At 39.2% G+C, this 18750-nt stretch overlaps 1 protein-coding gene across 1 annotated transcript in view; it reads left to right on the forward strand.

Annotated features, from left to right (window-relative positions):
- The window catches only part of LOC115448320 (RNA-binding protein MEX3B), a 62196-nt gene extending 43986 nt beyond the window's left edge, over positions 1-18210 (forward strand). The window contains exon 2 of the mRNA XM_030175726.2: positions 15500-18210. Coding sequence (XP_030031586.1) covers positions 15500-16383 — 884 coding nt within the window. The 3' untranslated portion in view covers positions 16384-18210. The remainder of the gene's footprint in view (positions 1-15499) is intronic.
- Positions 18211-18750: the final 540 nt, after the last annotated feature.

The following is an 18750-nucleotide window of genomic DNA, read 5'->3' on the forward strand; positions in this document are numbered from 1 at the left end:
AAGCGACTTACTGTGACAGCACCTCAACAATCTAATCACAACGGTCGTATGCGCAGGGTCATTACCGAATAGCGAACCCAAGGCCGAGGCACTATCCACTACGTCTCGTACAACTTACCACCTGGCCTATTCACCGCTAGACAAGGACGGCACTATCAATACATGTGCTTTCCTTTTCTATAATATTTCGGGGCAAATCTAACAGCGAATGTTTGCAGATTTATCGTCCGATTTGATTACTATTGCGTAAATACGTGCTAAAACTGTTTAATGAGTGAACTATTTTTAATATTTTCCTTGTTTTTATCAGTGTGCGCTAAAAATTCCCATGCGGTTGAGGTAAAAGATATCAGTGTTGTTATAACTTCATTCAATGGCATTAATTAATTGAATTCGAAGAACCTACTATTCAATAGATTTACAATTTAGCTATTTTATTATGTTAGTGAACACTGACCAATAAATAAGATTATTGACATTTATACTTTTTTAATGTCATGAACATTGTTTCAAAGGCTCGCAATTAATGCAACTGTGAAACTTTCACCACTCGTGAAGTAAAATGAAATTATTTTTGGACCTACCCTAGTTCTAGCACAGACTAACTAAATGCCACCGGCCATGGACCGACATTCACCTTTAAAAATTTGCAAATAAACGATGACATATACAAAAGGCATAAACGTTACGCAACAGCCTTCGTTGTTGACCTCAGCGAATATGTATCTAGCCGGAAACGGCGTGCGGCAATGAAGTCGGTCGAAGGCACCGAGTTATCAACATCTAAACACCACTCGCCAGTCATGCTGCCCTGGTACCACACTTTGATATTTCGCCGGCGGGCCAATAAAATAACTTGGTTTTTTTAGTTTTTAGGGTACTGTGGGTGTTTTGGAGCGAAATCTTATTGTCTATTATTATATTGTTTGCATAAGTTCGATTTCAATTGATAACTCAAGTTAACGCATGAAGTAAACTCAATAAATTCTTTGATGATAACAATTTATGAATTCCAGTAAAAGTCCGTTAAACTCAATTTCCCTGCACGTAAAAGTGCAGCTGGCATAACAGACAGCGTACAACTATCAAATACGATAAAAAACACTTAACTACAACTTGATACTGAAGTTTGTTCGAAGCCGAATTTCTTGGAGCGTGGAGGTCTGTGTCACCGGCGAGTGGCGACGTCGGGTTGACTACCCGATAACATTATCGGCCGATGTAAATCTCTGCGCAATACCAAATATGTCGCGTTGCACAATCCACATCCCGTGTTTACTACTCTAACTTATGTTTTTTAAGTTTTAATAAAATTCTTTTAGATATGAGTAGTGAATTATGTGAGTTAAAATAGTAAAATCCTCTTTGGTAATACCGAATTATGTGGCATATCATCTCACAAAATGATGTCATACGAACAGTCGTAGAATTATGTTATTGTTATAAGTAGAAGACTTTATTTAAATGAATAAAACGCAATACGGATAATCTTTATTATTAAACATTCATACTTAATTCAATTTATTCATAAATATTTTAAACTGGTTCAAGTTTAAGCAAATTGCGACGACGAAAACGTTACTATACACGGAAGAATTAACAAGAAATTAATGGCAGCGAACAATGTGGATTATACGATTGAATAGTGTAGGTACAATGGGTTAACGAGTACTAGGCGTTTATAAGCTATCAGAAGCATACTAACGCGCCGATGTGATTAGGAGAGTTTACCGTGAGAGCTGGCGACGCGCCAACCGGGACACGCCGGTGCGTTCACCCAACGCACATGCGCTTCTACCGATCATTTTTAAAGAATTGCCTTTTAATGCGGCCGTATGGACACTTTCTTTTGCCCTATGAAAATTAATCAATATTTTGAGTTATTTATTTTAAGAATAAGTTGTAGTTAATGCATACGTTTGAGTACGTTTAAATAGGAAATGATGACGCTACAAATTGTTTTTGTAAAATGCGGACACACTAGGTAAATACGTTAATAATTCATTTATTATTAGCATATTTGGAAGTTGACAAGTCGCTTCATGTCCTGAAACATGTTTTCTCACGTCATCTCGTTTCGCGAAAATGATCGAGTCCTTGGCATTGATCGTTTATATACAGTATTCTTACATTTGGAGCACGTACGTTACGCGGCCGATTTTATCGGATTGCGTCACATGTCGTAAATCTATGAGATATTTTAGAAACGTGTTTACGTGTTGTTAAACTGAACGTATCGGCTCCGGGACGGAGATTTGCTTTTAAGACGTTATGCAATGGTGTTTTATGCAGCCATGTTTGGAAGTTTGTGGGAAAAAGTTTGGTTAGCATTTACAAACATCGTTCGTGAATGTTTATGGTTTACATTCTTGTAGTTGACGATAGATGTCGCTTATTTCAAAATGATAAAATCGATACCCATAAAATATTTTAATAATTATTGTTTTTATTATTTTTCTCGATCGTTCCACACATTATTTCATATTAAAAGGTTGTTAAAAAATTACACGGACATCAAGCGCAAAATTTTGTTGACGTAGGTATTCAAATAACCAGTTTATTTTATGACAAATGAAATAAAAATGTTTATCATACAAAAAACATCTTCGTGGATACCTAGTGTGGGGCACGTCTGTCAAATCGCGGTTCGATGCACTTGGAACTGAATTAGTCATTTCTAGACGAAATACTACATAACAACTTTTTTATAGTTATAAACTATTATGGTAATTTTTAACATATTTAGTTGGCAGCACCTGGAATTTGTGGCGTAATTGCTTTTCCGTATTTCTCAAACATTGCTCTACAAAAAAATCTATTATGTAAAGCAATTAAGTCCATTTTAAATTGAATATTTTTTTCTCATTCTAATTGACGAAAGATCTTTGATCGTATTTGGGTGGTCTTAATTTTGCCCGACCTCTATAAACTTAAAAACTTCGCATATAAATAAGCAAATTTAACCAAAATGCGGTGGCCGTAAAATTCATTTTTAAATGGAAAATCCTCTTAGGTATGATAAGACACGTGACGAGGCGCACCAGCCACTCGTATGGTTAGTCCTGACCACAAAAATTACCAACTTTTGACAACTACGTGATATCTACACACAACTAACAATTTATAATGCAGGAAAATTTGGAAATATTGGCCATATCTTTAGCGCAATGTTGGGACCAACATTGGTCAATAAGTATTACTATTAGTAAGTCTAATATAAAGATGTACCAGTTCCACATTGTTATGTAACGTTTTTTTGTATTACTTTAGCATATCCCAAAGACCTTGATCTATGAGAAACAATAGCAAAAGTACTTTATTGTGTTCGCAACACCATACATTATTTAACCCGCGTGCTCGCTTGAAAGGTTGAAGTTCGCAGGCGCAGCCTTGACGTGTGCGATTAGGAAAATCGCAATATCCTCATATAGGCTGAATGGGCGTAGACCTTGGTGTACTAGAGCTTCCGATTTTAAAATTTCGAAAATTTCTATTCTATTTTCGATCTGTGATTGCAATTTATTATGCATAGCCATGGGGACACTATTGTTGTTCTTAATTTGAATTAAACAAATCGAAATGCGAAGTATACATTTTAAAAAATAAAAATTGCGAAACAAAGAGATGTAACAATTGGATGTAACTAAATAAAAATTCCTAATACGTCCGCGTTCGCCTCTTATAGAAAGTGTCCATAACTAGGTCGCTGATGTGTTAGGACTATGAATTACAGTTTACGCAATCCTTCATGTTTCACTGATAACATCTAATGCAATGAGCATAGACAACCACAAACTTGGACATCTCATTTAATAAAATAATCGCAAATCACATTTAACCAAAACATATTATTTAATCCGCTCCACGGAGGTCGCAACAAAAACTAATACGTCTTTATCTGTTGTCCTAACCACTTAATTCCAATCAAATAGATTAAGCTAATTTAAATGTTTAGTCAATGTCGTGTATAATTCGTGCTAATATTCGGCGAACGGACCCCGTTTTTTGGTGAAATAAGATACATCCCACCTTTAAATAAGTGATAATCTCGCGTCGGTAATGCAATATGACAGCCCTTCCGACTGTGAACTTGGTGCGATGGTGGCCTACTGTATGAGAGATCAGTATGACACATGTTATTATTTATTGATTTTTTTTTAATTTAAAAATAGCTATTATGGTTCGGAACTTTTAAGTACAAGTAACAATGGTTACAATATATTTTGGTGTTTAATATTAAATTATTATCAATGAATTAATTTGATGCAATTAATAAATATTATCTATTATAGATCAATTGGTAGGCTGTAATGTAATTAAGTAAAATTGTAGAAATATTTATTTAATGTCTTCGTTCACATGAAATACTTAATGAATGTACTAAGCGTTAATAGAACATAAAAGAGACAAATTAAAATTTCATTTAGGGGAAAATCAAGTTGTATAAATGGCTTCGTTTAGCCGCGTTTTGTGCTTTTAATAGCTCTAAATTATTCAGTTTTGGGCACAGAAATTAATTTTTTCTATGGTTTTCCCAGTAATATAATCAATTTAATTATTTTCTTTTATCGAATACATTTGTGAAGAAAATTAAAAAGATATCTATTGACGTAAAATCTAGCTCAGTAACATAGCTGAATATCTAGTTTATCAGACTTGAATTTCAGCCGTTTTAAGTTACTGCTGACTTGCTTATTCCATTTTGCCATACTGATTCGCTCTGCACAGCGCATAAAAGTTCGAGTGGCGAGTTTTTGTCCAGCGACCTTGTTGCGACTTTTACCTACGTCGACGATTAAATAAAAACAACGAGTTAAGTTTGCTCCAATGGCTTATTAGAGTGAAACCGGCCAGTCATAATAACCATTACTTTGAACAAAGACAATGCTGACAAATGGCTTAATTTATGCGTACTCTATTTTTTCTTATCTCCATCACTCGTTCTAAATTTAAATAGTATGTAGAATGAAGGAATTATGCTAAAAAACGGTTGAAGTATATTAAATGGAACATCATTATTTTAAATGTTTTTTTTTTATAATTTTAAAATTAGACCTTGACATAAGTACTAACAAGATGTTATTTCATTTCAGGTAAACATCGAAACGAGTCCATTTGTATAAGAAGTTTATGAGATAAGTATGAAAAACACGTTGACCACTGGTTGCAAACACTTCCACCACAGATAAGTCTACAGTCTGCAATAAACGATCCCAATCTCAATCTTCAATCCGATTCTAAATGAACCAATCACAATAACTCATTTGTAAGCATGTCAAAAAATCTCTGTTCGGATTGATCCATTTTCGCGATTGATCAAAAAAGGGATCGTTTATTGAAAAAGGCGGTTAGAGAATACGACTAGTCTCCGATCTGCAGATTCCCTAGCACGGTAACACTTGAGAGTATTTTCCAATTATTTCGTAGCGCTCATTATAGGGATGAAAATAAGCCATTGTCCATCCGTATATAATCATCTCAATTTTCAGTGGCCCAGTTTATTTATTCATAAATTAGCACTGCCACACTAATATTATAAAGGCGAAAGTTTGTGAGGATAGATGGATGTTTGTTCCTCTTTCACGCAAAAACTACTGAACGGATTTGGATGAACCTTTACAGTATTATTGGTTACACATCAGAATAACACTTAGGCTACAATTTATAATGATTTCGTGTAATTCGGTCATAATATAACGATACATATGAAGTAAGTCAGAAAAAAAATATACCGGAAAACTCCTTCACGCGGGCGAAGCCGCGAGCAAAAGCTAGTTATACAAATAATAACAGTTCACATATTTGCACTAGAATTAAAATAGCATTATAGTAATTAGTCACTGATATATAGAACAAATACGGAAGTTAACTAACTTAGAATCTTCAATTATATCATTAGAATTCAAGTTATGAAATGCTTATAACCAAACGCTTGTCATCAGTAACAATTAAATATTAATTAGTGACAACAAATAAGTGCTTTAATACAACGCAATAGATGTCAATTTATATTCTGCATGTAAACCGTAACGCATTGGGTTTTTCTGACACAATTTGCTTGGCGACTCTTTGGTTTACGTTCGATCCGTAAAATACAAATATGTTTTGCAGTAGCATAAAATTATGTTTCTACCCCACTTTAGGAGTAAGATTATAAGGCATCGAGACTTCTACTACAAGAATTTCAGACTAGTTACCAGAGACATTAAAAAACACTGATTTTATTTGTTTTGGTGATGGAAACTAAGTCTTTCGTCCCTGCCACTGTTATTGTAAGGTAAATTTACAGTCGTCGCGGTTTTTTTTTTATAAGAGTTTTCCAGTATCTAGGTAATTCTGAAAAATTGTTATTCGAAAGGTACGTATAAGTCGCTAGATACCAAAGTGAGCTTTTAAAACTAAGAACCAACCATCTTAGCTAGTTCTAAGCAAGATCCTCATTCCAGAGTGTACCACTGCAAGAGTAGTCCTAAGTATAATTCAAGATGGCCACATACATTTCACATGCATGACATTTGATACCTGAGTTCGGAGGCTGTCGGGATCAGTGTTAAGAAACTTCTAGAAATTATATATCACTGGACAATTCGCAATCCTTTATGATCTTGTATCACGCCGCGGCACGTACGCTTCCACTAAGAAGTACTTGTAAAAAAGGACAGTCATCAACAAAAATAACTACGCACGCCTTACCATTTCCCTTTCGTCGGAAAGATGTGTATCTCGGACAAGCAGACAGAGAGGGCCTGCACCCGTCCCGCTCTCTACGCGACATTCCCAACGCGCCACGTGTCAATCTCCCCTCGTAATGTATCAAGTTGTTGCGGTACACGCAAATGAAATTAACTTTTATCGCTAACAAAACAAAGCTTCTAATTGTATACGTCACTACAATATGTTGACGTACACAAATTAACAGTCTTATGTCTTGAGTGCTACTGTTAGACTTTCAGCTATGTCGCATTAATATCAAGGTTGATATTTGTTTGAATGTTTACTTCGAGACTGAGTGTTCCAATTTTGAACGTTCCTTTAAATTTAACCGCGAGCAAACATTTCAAGTAATCTCGATACTTGAAAGAAAGTGTTACCAAAATAAGTGTTGTATTTTTAATCTCGATGTCCATTTATTGATAGATTAATAGGCGTGGAGCCATTGTTTGTGATAAATTTATAAAACAAAATAAATTTGCGGCCGTTGAACGCTGCCAATTTCAGTTCGATCAACCCCATACCGTCCCTCCTCGCACCACCGTGTCACCCACACGCGCTAAAACGCATCATTAATCATTCCTTTATACACATATACTCCACCTGCTGTGGCGTTTAAATTTAGAACATATCCACGTTAAATTAAGTATCGGTTTGATTTGCGGCGCGGCGATGTGATAGGCTCTTCTGTCGTCGGCGCGGCGCAGTGTCGGCGCACCTCTCGTTACCTCTGTGCCCCTGGTATTATGTAAGTCGAGTGCAATGGCCGCTCCAAAACACCGGGAAAGCTATTTCTCCCCCGCGCTAAATTTCCCGGAGTAACCTTAATTTTATGCGTTTTCCTCGTATAATAATGACGTTCAGCGTTTCGTCGGCTCCACCGTAGGTATAATTTTTAAAAAATGTTTAAGAAGTGGAAATAAACGGAACCAGAGGTTAAGGAGGCTTTGGCGGAATTTATTTCTGGTTTTGAGAGAATGCAGGCTTCTTCCGTGTAAAAAACATTCACTGAAACATTTGCGTTTGCTTATTTCCAATTTATCTAGTCTCAATCTGGACTGGTAACCACTTATCTTTTCGATCAAAGATTTTTTCCGGTAGTGATTTGAGCAATAAAATAAAATCTCCGGATCGGGCGCGAACACACTCGAGGCGGTCCAATCGCGGCCCGGTATGACCTAAATACAAACAATGCATATTTCAACGTAATCTGCGTGTAGTAATTAGCAGCCGGGTGGGCAGCGAATGTGGGTTAGATCCGAGCCGGGACCACTGCACCGGTCGCAGACCGCGGCCGGGTCGTTGACCGGTATCGATCGGGGGGTGCGCCATCCACGCGCCCCTGCGGCGCCGCACCCCCTCCACGCCGCCCCCGCCGCACCACCGCCGCACTCCGCCGCGCCACCCGCACGCGCCCTTACTACCCGTTCCGGTACCGCATGCGTCATAACGGTCATAGCAAATTTAATACATTGAAAATGCCACAGTGGTATAGAATTGCATATTTATTATTAATATTGCTCCTGCTTGCTTCCTGAAGTATTATTAAAAACACGGTGACCTAGTTTTGAGTCTGAAGAATCCGTCACTTTTAAATGTGGATACATTATTTTTGTTACAATGCATTTGCATTGTACACGTCTGTTTCTTAACACAACAATCATTCGAAAGTATCATATTTTGTTATTCCTTATTCTATAAAAAACCTCTATAATTATTGATTAATTCGTGCATCGATTCTGATTGTCTATTTTATTCACAACACTTTTGGTTCATTCCTTACGAACAAATTAAGGTGCTCCTGATATTGAAGTCTATATACATAATCACACATAGAGTTAACGACTACCGTGTTGCAGCAGTTGTGTAGTAGGTTGAAAGATATGTTCCATTCCGTACATATTTACTTACATATTCGTTCAAAACTGAAACATGTCCAAATGTAGTCAGGTGACTAGGACACAATATACCTATATATTGAAAGAAAAATTGTACTTCGTTATAACATTAGGTCATAAAAGAACAAATTCCACAATCAATAATCACTCTTGAGTCCATTAACATCGATTGTTTGTCCACTAATCGTGTTGACAGTTCCGCCGCTCCACGCAGCTCGTGGTACTCCTGGCACCGCGCCAAAGCTGACGAAATGTTATTGACCAACATCCCCCTAGTTCTTCACAAACGCTCCAATTTACGATCAGACGTGACATGCCTTATCAATGATTCTGGGTTTTCTAATTCTAAGCCGAAAGTGATAAATTAAAAAAACAGTGTCACATGATGCGCTTCGTTTTCGAAATTCCACGATGTTGCGCAACAAGTTCAACTGCACAATATTCAACGTCAATCATTATCCAAAACATGGCTTGAGTCATGTACTTGCGAATTTCGCGCAAGGTTCGCGAGTCGATGTGCGACTGTACCTCGAGTGGCACTGGACGGCCGAGAGCCCTCCAAGACACGGCCGGTTGAGAGGGCCACTTCTCTAAAAAACATGTATTTTGTACGGAATATTGTAAGCAGTTCTGTACATACTTCACGCACTTTCTTGTTTCATTATGGTTACAACAAATATTTAAATCATGTATCTGATATACTCCTGCTTTCCGGTAGAAGGCGGCCAAATAAGTTATTATTTACCAGGGTTGCATAACACATTAGAGTACAGAAATAATCCGGTGCCATATTTCTAGTACACTGACACCTAAAGAAACTTGTAAAAGCTACTATAATATGTAGTGAGATATGGTAATTTTCTAGTCAATACAAATATATTACCAGCATAAGAGATTTGGATAAAAATTAAATAAAAAAACAATATAGCACCGAGTACCGAAGTCACGAAGTCGACGCGTAGCTTAGCACCGTTTCTCGACCCATTATACACAGGAAAGGTCCGCTGTACATCTATAGGAAGGGGCGAGAGCCCTGCACGCTGTTGTTATGACTCTTACGATTTATGTTTGCCTGGTAATGCTCTGTGGTTTCGCGAATTATGACAATTTTGCAAGTAGTAGGGAGGAAGATATTTGATAGATAGCCACCGTACATGGGGAAAAAACAAGCCATACTGGCTCTGATTCTCGTTCCAAGTCGAAAATCCGCAAAATAGTCACTATTAGAGTTAAAAACTAATCTGAACTTCACTTAGTCACCAGTCACTTTTCCGTACCGAAATAAAACACTAAAGGATTGCTCGCAGCCCTGCAGTATAATAAAACTCTATTTACTGAAAAAAAAACACGTAGTGAAATAACATTTTTGCGCATTACTGACCGTATTGGTTTAACTGTGTCGCAGTCATTAGCGAGTCTCCGGAGATTCGAGACAATGTCGCCACAAACAACATTAAAACTTAGAAACGTAAAATAGAATTAAGTGCAAGCATTAAAACAACATAAAGAAGGAAGTTTTAGCAACATGCAGGAGTTGTCAATGTTTCTGTCATATATTTACCATAATACCATTCCTCAAAATATACGGTCTATTTTGTTAATAGGGTTAAACGTTAATGATTTGAAAAAAAATAATTAATTCAGTCACTAATTCTAGAAATTATGTATAATAAGTTATTGTACCTTTTTGAAATAGAGAATATTGTGAACACGTAAGGACCCTAAATAGATCTATAATAATACATATTTCATATGCGGCTCCATTCCGTAAATGTTATCTCTATATGATCCCAAGCCCCATGTTCATAACAACCAAATGCCAATAAACGGACGGTCGGACCCAACCATCATTTACATCGTAAACTGTTATCTTGAGCCAGCAAACTAATAGAGAATTAAAAAACACAAATATTAAAGTGTGACGGTTTGCTTTAATGGTATCTAAGGACGATTATAGGTAGCAACCAAAAAGTTATTTTTACGTGTCTAAGCAATTTCTTTTCTGCATTTCTATGGCGCACTATATTCGTAACAACTCTACCTACCCCTTATTTGAGGTATGAGGTGTTACATACTTGACAAATTATACCTTGTACTGTGTTTTATCTAGCTGGTTTAATGAAAGTAAAACATAATTTACATATTACAGTGTTTGTATTCTCGAGCTCCGAGGCTCAAGCGGCAAACATCAAGATATCGATCACCGCTCATGTTCAGACTCACGGCCTTGCCAAAAATGTATTCGACCTTGACGTTTTAATACTAACTGCGCACGGGGTTCAAATCCTAAACGTAATTGAAGTTATTATCGCTTGAATAATGATAGCGGTTAGGTCTTGAATATAGTAAGGCAAGTGGTTTATTGAAAAAAAAATCTGATGTTTTATGTTAGAATATCGCAATAGCACATTTCATATAATGGAAATAAGTTGTGAAATTCAGTGTACTAATTAAAAATCTGCCTCTCTGAATATAAGACGTGAGCTCTAAAGAACAATTATACAAAACAGTTTAAAATTTTTCAATAATTTAATTCTAATATGTCCTCAGTATTGTCGGTGTAAATTGTTAAAGTATCAAAATGTTTCGTGCTCTGTGTGCAGACAAGGAAGGTCGTTGCGCGAGCGAGACAGTTTCTCATTCATTATTAAGGTTTGAATACACATTTCCGCCGGCCGTGCTTCCCTATTCGTACAATTGACCTAAATATCTGAGATGTATGGAGTATGGATTTCTTTGACATTTTCTGTGTCAAATCAGAGTGCAGTAAACACAAACAGATACTTTTTAACCGACTTAAAAAGGGGATTTTAAATTTGGCCATATTTTATTATAAAAGTAATAAACACGTTTAAAATCTGTTATTTCGACTATATACAAAAAAATATATATATTCTTACACTTGATATACTTATGACCCAAATATCTCTTTTTGTAAGCGAACTGTATTTGCTACCTGTAACCTAAGAAATATTTTTTTTATAATCACGTAAAAACCATTATTATTATCGATGTCACTATACCAGTTAAAACCGATTTCCTGTAAAGCTTTTGGATCATTTTAATCAACGAATTTCTGAAAATTTTGCTATCCACAAAAAATGACATGAATTTTCCACATTCCAACATTGGTTATTCTAAGAAAATCTATTTTGGATCTCGCTCGAATTTCCACTATTCATTTAATTCAATGACTCTGCTATTTAAGAGAAATATTAACAAATAGGATCTTCTTTAATATACAAAAGTGATTCACGTGTATATATTAACTATAAATCTTCCAACACAAATACATAATATTGCACGTATAAGTAAAGGTTCTTGAAAATATTTTCCGGTGCCGTCTACAGCGCTATAATTACGTTCTGAGGGTGTAATGAGAGAGTTTTCTTTCGCATTTTCCCGGCAGTCACAATAAGATCATTTATCACTCGCTCTGAACTTGTTATCGCTTCGACGTAGTTACCGGCTTTAAATTATACTCGAACTGTAATTAGGGGTTATTAGTTATAGTGAAAACTGTTCATAAATACTGTTGTTTATGAACATAAATAAATTTAATATTTATCTTTATTTAAATTTAATAATAACGAAACGTTGTAAGTGAGGTTCAAGTTAAAACTGAAACTGATTTTGAACCATACCTATTAATTCGTCATTCCTTTAAATTAATTAATTAGAATGAACATTCTCGTATGGTCTAAAAGTAATAATATCTGCTTATGAAAGCTATGCTTTCAATATCTAGTACTTCTTGTAAGCTATGTAACAGGTTCTTCAAAGGGGAAGGTTTTTAATTTTAATGATTTTTAAAGGTACTTTCTTTAATATCGTGCGATGACTTCGGGGTTAATTTAAATTACATTTTGTCTCACAGAGAGCTGTAATTGGTTATACCAAAACATAATTTTAAATTGATTTTATTCGATGTAAAATATTAAAATAAAACAAATTTTATAGCATAATAAAGCTCGCACGTCGCATTAATATTTTAACACGTATATTGATATTTTACAGTCTTATTACGTAGGCATAAAAACTCTACATAAAGTCGTGTCTCCGTAGCAGTAGGTGGGGAAAGAGACGTGTGATAGGGCTATCACATTGGAAAACCTAACATGTATTATATGGTTTATATTTTCATATTTTTTTTTGGTTTTTGAAAGTGTTCTCAGGTTCTTGTGTCATTAATTAATGATTTAATATATTTATAGAAAATATATCACCCATCATACATTTATTTATATCATTATACAACAAAGCAAAATGTTTAATATCACTATAGCATTTATATTTCACAGTTTTTGTTTTGAACTGCAATTCTGGAAACTGTAAAAAATATGTAAAATACGCAGCGACATTTCCACTATGTTGCAACCCTAAAGTGCGGTGACCCGGTTCGCTACGACGTAGAGTGCAGTGGCCGCGTAGCCGTAGCCGTAGCGCTAGCGTAGCAAACACGTAGCGCTCTGATGAATGGTTATGCGTAGCTATAACGGAAGTGGGCTCTCCGCGTTATTGTTCTGTAGTTCTATGCGCCATTTTGTTTCGAACACGTTTATTTGTTCTGTATAAGTTTACTTGCGTTTATTTAAATATGTTTTTAAATTTTATTAGTATTTGTCATTTGATGTTAAAATGCAGGATTATTAATACTAAAATTACTCTACTGCAACTACTTAAAATGAGCATCATATAGTATATGTTTATATGAAATATGTGCTATTAACTGAATTATATAAAATTCCGTAACACTCAGAGACCTCAATCCATTCTATTGTAAGAATAGCGTAGGAAACAGCGCTTGCGAGTCACAATAAAGTAGGGGCCGTAATAACCGGAGGTTCATGTTAATTTGTGTGAGGAGTGCTCTGTGCTAGGCAGCTGGCGCGGAGCCAACTCCCCCGCCCGTCCCCTAGCCGCGTTATCTAGCATCCGATAATAGTGTCTACTTGTCTCTCCTTGAAGTTTTTTATGTTCGCGCCTTATGAACATGGACAGGAATTTTAGTATGCGGTAAAAGATAAACTGTTTAGTTAAGCTTAGGTAATATTTTGAAGGGCGGTTGAGGGGAGACTGAGGAGAGGTTTTGCACGTGAAACGTGACTTATCTATATCGTATTCTAAACGATGCGGTTGTTGAGAGGCGAAATTGTTTCACTTGATTGATTGCTGTTTCCATGTCTCCAAAATGGTCTTGATGTTCTATTATGTGCTTAACGTAAATACCTTGCATGTAGTTATGTATGTATATTGGATACATTTGATGCAACATACACTCAAGCATATCGCAGTATTTAAACCTAATCGTCCTTTTTTTGTCATAACCTTGGAATAAGTTTATTGCGTGAAACTGAGTAAAAGAAACAAAATAATGCAGCCGCCGACTTGATGGATAAGGAAGAATACACATCAAAATCAATACTTGGGAAGTTGCGATCCGTCAAGAATTAATCACTTTCAACAACGTAACAATCTGTATTGTGATAAACGCCTCACACCGCCACCTTTCGGCATTGCCGCAAATTACTTTCGCATTATCGTCACTGCGAATTTACACCTTACAGTCTTCAATTTACGGTTGATAATAACCGGCCTTTTGACGGTGGTCAGGATCGTTCAAAAATAAACTTTACGTCCATGCGTATAAAGGGGAAGTTTGAATGATATGTAGGTCGGGGGTTAACGGCCGGGTCGACAACCCGTGATTCATGAAGCTACCCTTCATTACGTATAGGCCTTCCCCATTTGTAATCGTAGAGTCGCATTTAACGTGGATGTTTCGGTACCACCGGGCGATTTAATTTATTTATGGCTATGTAGAGACCTGTAGTAGACGACGGAGTTGTGCCCTAAGAAATGACTTAGACATCACGATCTACATTTAGCCGTTCTGTTATTAGAATCAGATCTCGTTTTAAAGATTATTAAGATTGCATTCAATCTTCGCTTATTTTGAGATATGTTGGTATCTATCTCGGGTCTTTCTTTATACCTTTTAAGTATGTTCTTGATAACGGGGCTTGATTTCTTAACATAATTCGAGTAATGGAATCGGGCGAATGTTATCTTGAGCTAAAATCAATGCAAATTTCTGGCTGTAATCGAGTGCTAGCTTTCTACGATGCACTTCCCTCTGGTATAATTCGACCCTCTTACGTAATTGGGGAACAGCTGAACATTTCGTGTTAAAAATCCCGATTTTTCTTCATATTACGGTACTTTAACGAGAGCGTGGGAGGCTCTGAGTACCGTCGGTTGAAACGAACATATCGTTATCATAAATGTTAAATTAAATAAGCACCATTACTGAGTAAATAAATGTTATACGTAGAGCGGGGTCAGAGCAAGCCTCTGCCGTAGTGGAGCGGGGCGCGAGAGGGAGACAGACACTACGGCATGGCATACACGTGCCGAATGCCGACCTCTGCCGATCTGTGACCGTTGTTACCCAATGTCAAGTGATTACATTACTCTCTGCGGCATGTTGCTCCAGTAACGTTCATATCACCCGCTTTTATTGTGTCGCTAAGAAATGTGCCGACGTCCAAATCGCGTGGTGGTTCGAAGCCGAATGATATATTACGTGTTCGTTGAAAATCCGTCTGGCGATGAGGCGCGGCGGGCAACGACGGAGTCGGGGCGAGGGCTGCGGGCGGGGGTCTCGCGGGCCACATCGACGCCGAGCATGCCCGCAGTGGCTCCGTCATACCCGAAATATACGTTTGACGGCCTTCAGCACGGTACAATGCCACGACCGCTATGATATCTATTATGCGAGCGACCTTCAATTTAACGGCCCCACGTTGGGCGCCAACAGCGACGCACGCCCCTCGCCAAAAGATTCTTATCTCTGCCATTTGTTTAAAATTTGACGTTCTTTGTTCCAGGTTGCAAGATCAAGGCTCTGCGCGCGAAGACCAACACGTACATTAAGACGCCGGTGCGTGGCGAAGAGCCAGTATTCGTGGTCACCGGCCGCAAGGAGGATGTTGCGCGGGCCAAGCGCGAGATCCTCTCGGCGGCCGAGCATTTCTCTCAGATCCGCGCTTCGCGCAAATGTGGTGCCGCACCTCCGCCTCCCGCCGGTGCGCCCGGACACGTCACGGCGCAGGTGCGCGTGCCGTACCGCGTGGTTGGCCTTGTGGTCGGCCCCAAGGGTGCCACCATTAAACGCATCCAGCACACCACGCATACATACATCGTGACGCCGTCTCGGGAGCGTGAGCCTGTATTCGAAGTGACAGGCTTGCCGGAGAGCGTGGAGGCGGCGCGTAAAGAGATCGAAGCGCACATCGCTCTGCGTACTGGCGCGGCGGCTGGCAACGGAGGCGGCACGCCAGCCGGGGCTGAGGGCGAGCCACTGGCGCAGCTTTACCGCGCCGGGCTTGCCTCGTTGCTGCGACCCGAACAAGAGGCCGCCTTTTCATCGGCCGGCTCGTGCTCTTCGGGAGGTTCGTCGGCGCGGCTCGGCGATCTGCTCGGCATTTGGTCATCGACGGAGCGCGACGAGGGTCTCGGCGAGTCGCCGTCGTTCGAGTCTCCAAGCGGTGGCACAGCGGGCGTGTGGGCCTGGGGTCCGACGCGACCATCGCCAGCAGCATCGCCGGCGCGCGCATGCGCCGTGTGCGGCGAGCGCGGCGTGGCGGCGGCGCTGGTGCCGTGTGGACACAACCTGTTCTGTCTGGAGTGCGCGCAGCGGCTGGCAGCGGGCGGCGCGCCGTGCCCTGCGTGCTCGGCGCCGGCGCACCAGGCGATCCGCATCATCTCGTAAGGCGCGCGCGCGCACCGCCACGTCTGCCGCGGGCGCGGGCGGAGCGCGGCGCGCGGCGCGGAGGGTTTGCGGGGCGGGAGGGACGCGCCGCGCCCGCCCGCCGACCGCCGCTCGCCGCCCGCCGCCTGCCGCCCCGGCTCCTCGCCGAGTCGCACGTTCTCGTAGTAGGGATCTTTTTTACTCGAATCGTTATAAAAATATTAAAAGAAGTAAAAAATCGCGTAATCGAAATCCTGGTGCCAAAAGTCGGCGCCTCGCCGGCACGGCCCGTCCGCCGCGCCGTACCTATCGTAAGTCGGCAGAGTTGTTCACGATATATTTTCTTAATATGAACGTTTTTTATTAGGTCGTCGAGCGGTACCGTGCTCGCCGCCGCAGAGAGAGTCGATGTACGTTAACGATAGAATTTCGAAAAAAATCATAAAATTTAAAAAAAGTTGTATAATTATTATTGATAGCATAAATGAGAAGTGGAAATTTATGAAGCTTACATAACGTAATAGCGTAAAGTATTAAGATATTATAATGATATGATAGGCGATGGACGGGCGGCGCGGGGAGCGGGGCGCGCGGCCTGTTGTCTGTTGTCGGGGGGCGCGGGCAGTACTTGTAGAGTAGCGGCCGCTAGCTAATGTGTTGTTGTGTAGTGTAATGTGCGGGAGTAGCTGTAGGTAGTACAATGAGAGGCTGAGTGCAGAGCTGAGAGCGGAGTGCCGAGTGCAGTGCCGGTGTAGGTCGCGCTAGAGCCGGCCGCCGCCCCGGAGGCCGCCCGCCCCCTCCGCTCCCCCGCGCGCCATGCTCACATTATTTTTGACTATACGACTATTCGCTTAAATGATATTATACAATACGTACACACTACGATTATGATAATATTAATATAATGTTTGTTTTAAGTGTGTTTTAATGTTTAGATTTTTATTGTAATGTTTTTATGAATGATTTTTATCTGTATGATTATTATTATTGATTATTATTTTATGTGTTGACGATGTTTTTTTGTGATTACGTGCGCCCGCGCAGTGTGCGCCGGGCCGAGGCTGCTCTGTGTATGTACGATTAGTGTTATGCGACGCCGCCGTCGCCGCGCGTCGTCGGCGCGTCGCCGTCACGTCGCCGCCGCGTCGCCGGCGCGTCACCGGCGCGCAGCCGGCACGACGAGAAGACGATAAAGTAATAAATGATTAAATGATAAATGAAAATAATACGAAGCATTCATTATTATAATATACTATAGTAGTCTGTAGGACGACATTGACTAACCATTACCTATTGATATACTTATTAAGTATTATTATTATTATTATATTGAATAATAAATTTAAAAAATGCATAATTATATTTCATAGGAATCATTATTCAGTATAACTCTAGTTAAATATAACGATTATATTATAATATAATATAAATGATTATTGTGTATATGTGCGTGGTGAGATGTCACGGTGTGTGTTGAGGAGTGAGGAGTGGAGAGTGGCGTGATGCAGAGAGGGAGAGGTGTCGAGGACGACGCGGTTGTTGTGTTATGATTACCGGCGGGCTGGTTTCACGATTGATATTTTTTTATTTTTTTACCGTTATTAGTTTTGACTCGTACTCATGTTAAGGTGAAGCGTGAATGTAACTGCCTATTAGATTATATTTTAAAAAATAATGGTTGCGTAAAATCAGCCCCCGTGTCGTGTGTAGATCCAGTGATTTCGATCATTTTATTTTCATAACAAAAATGGGTAGCCGCTTTAGGTTCAAATAAAGTTGTGAACATTTGTGAAATTTTGTAGACTACATATCTTATTATAAATCTAATATAAACTATAACTTTCGAAACGAACTCTTTTATTTTTATACCTTTGTATACCCTAAAGCACCGAACGATAATGAACAAGAGAAGCTGCAGAGACAACCTGACAACGTAAAGGTTCTCATATGCATGCTGTCTGCAAATCGCTGTAATGGTAATTAGATTCTGCCTAAAGAGAAGCCGACATCGGGTTTTATGGACCCTTCGCGACTGCACTACTGTTATAATTTGGAAAACAAAACTGGAAATACATATTACATAATTCATAATACATACACACTTACAGTTAAAACAAGTTTTTTTTATACGAGAACAGGAACATGCCGCTGCACCTGATGGTAAATATAAAAGGGTGTAATAGACCATTGACTGACGTGAGATGATCCCTCGGCAGGGAGCCTTATTCTCTATGACAATGCATGCTCTTAAGCCGGTCGTTTTCGTGAAATTAGCGTGGAATGGTATTCTGTATGCCAATTTTTGTCTTAAACGCGACGTAGTGGGCAACATGCTTGTTAGACACGGTCAAAGCACGTGCTATAGAGAATAAGGTTCTGATTTTAACA

This window comes from Manduca sexta, chromosome 8, assembly GCF_014839805.1.
Source record: "Manduca sexta isolate Smith_Timp_Sample1 chromosome 8, JHU_Msex_v1.0, whole genome shotgun sequence".
Lineage (NCBI taxonomy): Eukaryota > Metazoa > Arthropoda > Insecta > Lepidoptera > Sphingidae > Manduca > Manduca sexta.